This window comes from Fukomys damarensis, unplaced genomic scaffold (genome assembly GCF_012274545.1).
Source record: "Fukomys damarensis isolate Sample0158 unplaced genomic scaffold, DMR_v1.0_HiC HiC_scaffold_23, whole genome shotgun sequence".
In the NCBI taxonomy this organism is placed as follows: domain Eukaryota; kingdom Metazoa; phylum Chordata; class Mammalia; order Rodentia; family Bathyergidae; genus Fukomys; species Fukomys damarensis.
The window spans coordinates 59,186,255-59,194,408 of NW_022900935.1; the positions used below are offsets into that span (position 1 = coordinate 59,186,255).

The 8,154-nt window shown below is 46.7% G+C and overlaps 1 protein-coding gene across 3 annotated transcripts in view; it reads right to left on the bottom strand.

Moving 5' to 3' along the window:
* Positions 1-233: 233 nt before the first annotated feature.
* Positions 234-8,154, bottom strand: part of Grb2 (growth factor receptor bound protein 2) — a 64,889-nt gene continuing 56,968 nt past the window's right edge. For 2 of the 3 annotated variants that reach the window (XM_010630790.3, XM_010630791.3), the window contains exons 3-5: positions 7,385-7,507; positions 2,220-2,388; positions 234-1,565 (exon numbers count right to left, since the gene is read on the bottom strand). In XM_010630790.3, coding sequence (XP_010629092.1) covers positions 1,380-1,565; positions 2,220-2,388; positions 7,385-7,507 — 478 coding nt within the window. In that variant the 3' untranslated portion in view covers positions 234-1,379. The remainder of the gene's footprint in view (positions 1,566-2,219; positions 2,389-7,384; positions 7,508-8,154) is intronic. The other variant, XM_010630792.3, reaches the window with a different exon arrangement.

The following is an 8,154-nucleotide window of genomic DNA, read 5'->3' on the forward strand; positions in this document are numbered from 1 at the left end:
TGAGGCCTAAGACTGCCACCAACTTCCAGGAAGAGAGATGGAAGAGGGGCTGGGGGGAGGAATGGCTTATAGGCACATCACGAGGGACCAGAAGTTGACAGAAGACGGACAGAGAGCTGTGCAGCAGCTGTGGCCTTCCTGTCTTCCCAACGCCTCCTCTAACCCTTCCTACTGCGAGGTGGACGGTGGGATCAGCTGCTAACACGGCCCGCGTGAATGGATGGACCCACAAGCCTGCTCTGACTGGCTGCTGTCCCAGTGCTTGCCCTGCAGGTCAGGGGACTCACAGGTAAAAGCTAGGGTCTCATTTTAAGAGCAAGAAAAATAAAAAGCAAGCACTGTAATTCCCACCCCAGTGGGACTGGGACAGCTAAGGAAGGCAGTTAGAAGCTATCCCCTCCGCTAGCTTCTGTGTTTGCAGCTTGCTGGCTCCCAGGGTTTGTGCCTGGGGGTCTCTGGGGACAGGAGTAGACCACACCTGAGACCTGGAGGTCAAGGACTGTGACGTCCTCGCAGACAGATTCCATCACTTCTGGGGGTGGGGCTCACAAATATTAAAGCTGCACCCGCAAAGACTTCTGGCTGACAGGCAGACTGCCCATACCCTCCACTTCTGCTTGTCTCCTTTCTCTACCCTGTTTTCCCTTCCCATGAGGGAAAATATTTACACAGAGTAGGAGACAAATTGGATGAAAAGCTCTGGACTGTCTTTAACTTATTTTAAAACAAAACAAAGAACACTGCTCATAAGCAACCCTTGAAAGAAGGAAAAAGGCACTATGAAAAAACAACATCTGGAGGGGCCGAAGTGGGCAGAGGCGCAGGTTTGCAGTCTGACTTTCTCCGGAAGCCACGTGGCAGCAGAGCACCGACCTCCACATTCTACGCCCCCCAGTGGTCCAGGGCTCTCCTCTGGCGGAGTTGCAGCACAGGCCCCAGGCCACCCGGCCCACTCCTTTTTTGTGTATATATATGAAAATCATGGAGACGGCTGTTCTTTCAGTCATTTCCACTAAAACAGACTTTTTGCATAGAGAAAATACCAGCCCACTTGGTTTCTTTTCTTTTATTATTGGCATCAGCTGGGACTATACGTGGCCTTAAATGTCATGCACTGAAGGACAGGAGAAAAAGATGAGAAAAAAGACACAGGAGGGAAACAGGAGCAGTGTGGAGAATCTGTAATAAAAACTTAATAAGTAAATCTTGATATCCAATCCCCCTCCCACTCCCCAAAGTTCCAACCAAAGTGAGAGGGTCACCAGTGTGACCAGCCAGATGTTCTGAGCTTCCTACAGGCTGCTGTTAAGAGGCAGCTTGTGGGTGTAATTCTTTTGTGTTTTTAATTTTTCACTTTCCTTAAATATTCTCTCTGCTTCTTAGACGTTCCGGTTCACAGGGGTGACGTAGTTGCGGGGAAACATGCCAGTCTGCCCGTGGCAAGCCCCCTTCCACCAGTTGGGGTCTGAGTTATCCATGACGTGGATGAAATCTCCCCGGCGGAAGCCCAGCTCACCATCCTCCTGGGGGTCAAAGTCAAAGAGGGCCTGGACATACGTCGGCTGCTGCAAGAGAGGAGCAGGGAAAACACACATGGCGCTCCTGATGCAGATCCTGCCAGTGCTGGGGGAGCAGTGCCTGAAGTACCCTCTCTATTCCTACATGTCCTAAGCTTACCCGGGGTGGGTTTAATGTAATTTTCCACCAATGCTCAAAACACTAGTGTGTGTATCTCTGAGCACGGCCATGTGCCACATCAAGTAGGGAGCAGCATGTCTGCCTGCAGGACAGAATTGGGGTTTTGTTTACAGATTTAAAAGGTTCATGTTCCTATCATTTACAATGCTCTCAAGGTTTTATGGGGTCCAAAGCCCTAGAGCTGGAGTAAAGTAAGTAGCCATAGCTCATGGCTGGGATATCGGCAGTAGGAATGAGTGAATACGGACCTACTCCCTCCCAAGTGTGAGTTCCCTCACGGTGTTCTTACGGAGGAAGTGTTAAGGGCCATCTCCTAGGCAGACAGGTGGTTAGGCAGCAGCGTGGCTTGGAGGGCACCTCTGGAAAAGGCACAAACACTCTAGACGACAGAACTTCCCATGAATGAAGGTGACACTGAGTAATTCGTGAAGCAGCTCCAGAAGTGACTCTCTGAGGGGACTGGCCTGCTAAGGAGCTAGTATTCCTGCTAGAACTGACCCGAAATGGAGGTTCAGGCTCACCTGCGGCACCTGTTCTATGTCCCGTAGGAATATCTGCTGGTTTCTGGACACGGATGTTGATCTGTGGTAATCGACCAGCTCATTCAAAGAATTGAACTTCACCACCCAGAGGAAATACTTTCCGGCCCCATCTCGGAGGACCTTGAAGTGCTGCACATCATTTCCAAACCTGTGAGGCAGGGAAACACATGTGAATGGTCACAGGGATCCGAGTGGCTGGGCAGGGGCTGCCTGGCTTGTAGGTGTGGAGAGAACCACTTTTCTCACCAATTCCTCACAGCCTGAGGGTGCAGGAATTGCACGGTGAGCTGCTTGTAACTGAAGAGAGCTGGGACAATCATGGGCATCCCTGGTGCCCTTCATGACTGACAGTTACTAGGTTTTTTTTCTTTTGAGACAAGGTCTCACTATGTAGTTCAGATTAGCCTTGAACTCACTAGAGATCCTTGAACTTGCAGCGATCCTCCTGCCTCAGGAATGTGCAACAATACTCAGCCCCAGGTTACTAGTAACAATTTGAAGAATCCTCATAGGCGGAAAAATCCCACCCATCAGCCTAATTCTGAAGATGTCTTTAAGATACAGTGTTCTAACCCACTGCACACCTCTTCCCTGCACTGCTGAGTAGCAGAGCCTTACGTACAAGGGCTGTGGCATTACTGATGTCTTCAGAGGCAAAATTATTAAAATATGATGCCATACTTAAAAACTAAGAAAGATGGGAGAGAAAGCAAGGTAAGGAAGGACTGGAAATACTTCAAATAATTCTCTTGTAACTGGGAGCAAGATCCAAATTGTGCTTTCATTCAGGAACTTTAGTTCAGCTCTTCTTCTTCATGGGTAAATGGTGTCAGGACCAAAGGACATTCTGGGACAATAAAAGAGGCCCTGGTACCAAAGAAAAAAACCTGATATTGGGTGGGGCATGTAGCTCAGTGGTGCTTGCCTGCCTGGCAAGCACAAGGTCCTGAGTTCAATCCCCAGTATCAAAAAAACAAAAAACAAAAAACAAAAAACAAAACCAAACCAAAAAACCCCTATGTTGCTGGATAGCATAGTCCCTTTAACACTGGTCAGCACAAATAGCAAGAGCTACTGGTACTGGCCCATGGGATCTGTCACAGTGACATCCGGTCAGAACAGAAGCTCAGCAAGGGTTTTCCCATCCTGTCTATTGCAGAGCCCTCAAAAAGCACACAGTGAACATTTGTTCAATGAAATGCAGTTTTCTCTCCTTCAGGCTTAAAAGCCGGGAGAAACCAAATGCTTCCAATCCAGCAGGTGGCAGCACTAAGCTTCAGCAAGGACCAGACACACAAATGTTTTCTCTTTTCTAGGGAGGACTGCCCCAATACCCTGTGGATGCCAGAAAGCGCAAATACCAAACCCTACAAATATGCACCATGTTCTCCCCTGCACAAATACACGTACATGACTATGATAAAGTTCAATTTTCAGTAAGACAATAATAAAATCAATTATAACAATACACTGTAAAAAGCTATTTAAAACCTATGAGTTGTTTATTTTTGGAATTTCCCATTTAATATTTTTGGACTGTAGCTGACCTCAGGTCACTGAAACCAAAGAAAGTGGAACTGCAGATGGGGCAGGGAGGCGACTGTACTGCTTTTTCATGCAAGAAGACAGTAGGGATGGGGAGAAAGCTCCACCAGCAAGGGCTCCAGGGGCACTTCTGGCCGCAGCAGCCACTTGCACTGGGCTGATACGGCTGGACTCCAGTGCATGAGCCTTGAAAGTATGCTTTACGTCAGCCAGTGTCTTAAATCAGACTCTAAACATCTTGAAACTAGAGAAATGTGTCTCAGAGTCTTGATGTTTCTTAAATTCTCATGTTGTTAAAAGACAACAGTGATGTCTCTTTCAGATTTTATTTCTGAAATAGTAAGTGCATCGACTTCTCGAAGTGAAGGAATGGTCTGGTCTTCTTGGTGCAGGACAGACAGGCAGGTTTGCGGCTCAGCATGACGCCCAGTGCTGCTGGCCACTGCCTACAGATGAACTGCTTGCTCTTGTTAGCTATTCAGTTCTATTTAGGTCAGTATAACACATTAGCTTTTTACAAGCTAATGAAAAAAATTAAAATGGCAATTACAGCAGGCCGGGGCAGGAGGACCTCAAATTCCAGGTCAGCCTGGACAAGTCAGTGAGACCTTATCTCAAAAGAAAAAAGGGGCTGGGATGTAGCAGGGAACTCCAGTGGTACAGCCCAGCAGGTGTGAGGCTCTTGGTTTGATCCCTATTACTGCCTATCCTCAAACAAGACAAAAATAAGAAAACCCCCAAGATAATTCTATAGACTCACCCTAAAATGTCCTCTATTAGGTCCTTAATTGCATATTCTCAACAAAAGGCCTTGTTACAAGAGGAAAACTGATAATTACATCGTTTCGCTTTTGCGTATGTCAGGAATAAAACTATACTGCAACTATATTTATTTGTGAAGTAGCACAATGATCATCTGACAACTCTCAAATCTTTATTCAGAAAAAGGGCATGCCTGTAATCTCAGCACTTGGGAGGCTGAGGCAGGACAGCTGTAGTTTGAGGCCAACCTGGGCTACACAGTGAGTTCAGGCCAGCCTGAACTGCATAGTGAGACCTTCTCTCAAACAAAGAACACAACTGTTGGGTGTGGAGGTGCACATCTGTAATCCCAGCAATCTGGAAGGCTGAGGCAAGAGGATAGCAAGTCCAAACCAAATAGTTTAGTGAAAGCTTGTCTCAAAATAAAGAATAAAAAAGGAGATTGGAGGGCCAGGGATTTAGCTCAGTGGTTGCTCCACCTGCCTTGCAAGCACAAGGACCCAAGTACAATTCCCGGTACAAAAAAAAAGGAGGCTGGAGATTTAGCTCAGTGGGAAGGCCATGGGTCCAACCTTCAGCACCACAAAAACAAAACAAAAAGGGCTGGGGATTTAGCTCAGTGGTTCCGGTGCCTGCCTCCAAGCACAAAGACCTGAGTTTGATCCCTGGTACCAAAAACAAAAACAAAACAAAACAAAAATACTCCCCACAAGTATAATTTTTTTTTGGTACCAGGGATCCAACTTGCAAACTTGTGCTTGTGAGGCAGGCAGTGGAACCACTGAGCTAAATCCCTGGTCCGACAAGTATAAATTTTTAACTACACTTCAAAGAATCCCACACACTAAGCAGAAGATGGTCCTAAAAGCAAAAGCAAAGTAAGATACCTCAACCCTTTTAGTTTTTGAGACAGGGTCTCTCTCTATGTAGTTCAGGTTGGTCTTGAACTCACAATGATTCTTGTGCTTCAGCATCCTGAGTGCTGTGATTACTGGTATACATCATGATGCCCAGCACTCCAATATATTTTTTAGCATACGTGCAGCTGAAGTGAGCACGCCAATATATTTTTGAAGTGGAAGTCTTATACTTTATATTATTTGTAACTGGGAAACTGATTTATAGTGCTCATTAAAAAAAAATAATTTTAATGTAATATAACCTAATCACTACCTTGTATATAAATGAAGTGATCTGTAAGATTCCTGGAGGAGGGTTTCCTATGATGATGTATTTACTAGAAAAGGACTAAAAGTGACAGAGAAAATGATTACTGTTGGTGCTTTTTTTTTTTGAGACAGGGTCTCCATGTGTAGTTCAGGCGGGCCTTGAACTCTTGGGAGTCTCCTGCATAGGCCTCCTGAGTGCTGGGATTAATAGGTGTGTGCCACCACACCTGTCTGAAAAAGACAATTTAAAATCTTCATTTAACAAATGAGATCGGGCTGGGGATTTGGCTCAGTGGTTCTGCCACCTGCCTCGCAAGCACAAGGGCCCGAGTTTGATACTTCATTTAAAAAAAGATCGGGCTGGGGATTTGGCTCAGTGGTTCTGCCACCTGCCTCGCAAGCACAAGGGCCCGAGTTTGATCCCCAGTACCAAAAAAAAAAAGTGAAAAATTGCTAGGTGTGGTGGCGCACACCTGTAATCCCCCCAGCACTTGGGAGGTTGAGGCAGGAGGATTGCTGCGAGTTCGAGACTAGCCTGGGATACACATGGAGACCCTGTCTCAAAAAAAAAGCAGTATGAACTACACAGTGAGACCCTGTCTCAAAAAACAAATTAGATATTCTGCTCAGACTCCTTAAAATTCTAATTTATAGTTGCCATTATTTCTCGTTTTCCCTACTGCCTGCTTACTATCTACCTTCCACATTTTTTTGTTTTTCTATTTTTTTGAGACAGGGTGTTGATAGGCAGTCCAGGATGCCTTGAATTCATTATGTAACCCAGGCTGGCCTCAAATTTGCAGTGATCCTTCTGCCTCCCCACTGCTGGGATTATAGGGGTACACCACCAAATATGGGCTACGTTCAATTTTTTTTGTTGGTATTGGATATTGAACCCAGCACTTTAAACCTGAGCTGCATTATATCTCCTGCCTTTCTCCCCTTCCCCCAGCCCTTTTTAAAATTTTGAGACAGCATCTCACCAAGTTACTAAACTGCCCAGGTTGGGCTCAAATGCGATTCTCCTGCCTTAGTCTTCTAGAGTTCTGGCTTACGGGTTCCCTTCCACAGTTGAACTTACTGCCAGCAAAGTGAAAACCCGAAGGCCCTTGTGGTAGTTACCTTTTTTAACTTAATGTGAAGAGCTAGGATGGGGGTGTGGAGTTAAGTGGCTGTCAGCTGAAGGCAGGAAAGGCAGCTGACACGGAGTGTACAGCAGGAATCCCACTAAGGGCAGGAACTAAGACTGGTGGGGATTAGGGAAAAGTGGCTATGTGCAGTCTCAGGGCTGCTGCTCAGCTCCTACACTTGTGCCATTGAAGAATCTAAAGCCTGTGCAGCCAGAACTAATTTTTACTAGGAGTCAGAGGTTAGGATTTTTCAGGAGTGGTGGCCTGGGGACTCTTCACAGGGGTGATTTGCCACTGACCTGTATCCCCGGTCCTTTTTATTTTAAGACACGGTCTCATTAAGTATCCACCAGCCACAACCTCCCAGCGTGCTGGGACACAGGCGGTACCACCAGGCCCAGCTCAGAAATTAGGATTTTAATGTGAAATTAAATACAGATTAGACTGAGCCTCTACTAGAGCTTGTGCATAGCCAGAACCCTGACAGTTCAGCCAGCAGGAGACAGGCTTCCAGGCAAGCAGAGCAGGAAATACTTACTTGACGGAGAGGGAGAAATCCCCAGGAGCGCTCTCACTCTCCCGGATTAGAAAGGCCCCATCATGCCGCTGTTTGCTAAGCATTTCTTCTGCCTTGGCTCTGGGGATTTTGCCAAAAAACCACCTAAGGAAGGAAGGCAAGCCAGTCAACATCTGCTTCCCCACCAAGAAACGGGATGTCCAGCCTTAATGTGAGTAACAGAACACTCGTTGCCAGGGGACAGTTTGCTCTTTACCCTCGTCTCACCAAGCCTGAGGCAAGGACATGGGGTGGGTCCTCCCCCAAGAGACTGACCTTCCACTGGCTGCACTATACTTCACTTTCCAGAAAGTGAATCATCAAGCAAGGCACTATCACAGGTCACTTAGAGGAAGACACTTGAAAATGGGTCCCTTGAGCCAAAGCAGACTGGCCCTCAGCTGACTCATCAGACAGGGACCCAGGAAAAACCTGGTGCTACGGACATGAAACACAAGACAAATGACACAAGGGACACAGGCCCCTTCCTGCAGACATTCTGTAAGGCTGCAGCTTTGCCACAGTGGGAATGAAGTACAGGGGAGGAAACCTGCAGGTCCCAGAAGTTAAAGGCAGGGCTACTTCTCCAAAGAGCTGCAGAGACAGCGGCCTCCACCTGTAAGGAAGGTCAGCAGCATTCCTCAGAGCCTCTCTGGGTCACTTCAGCACTTGGCTTTTAAAAGCCATCTCCTGGCAAGAGCAAGGTCCTGAGTTCAATTCCCAGTTAAAAAAAAAAAAAAAAAAAAAAAAAA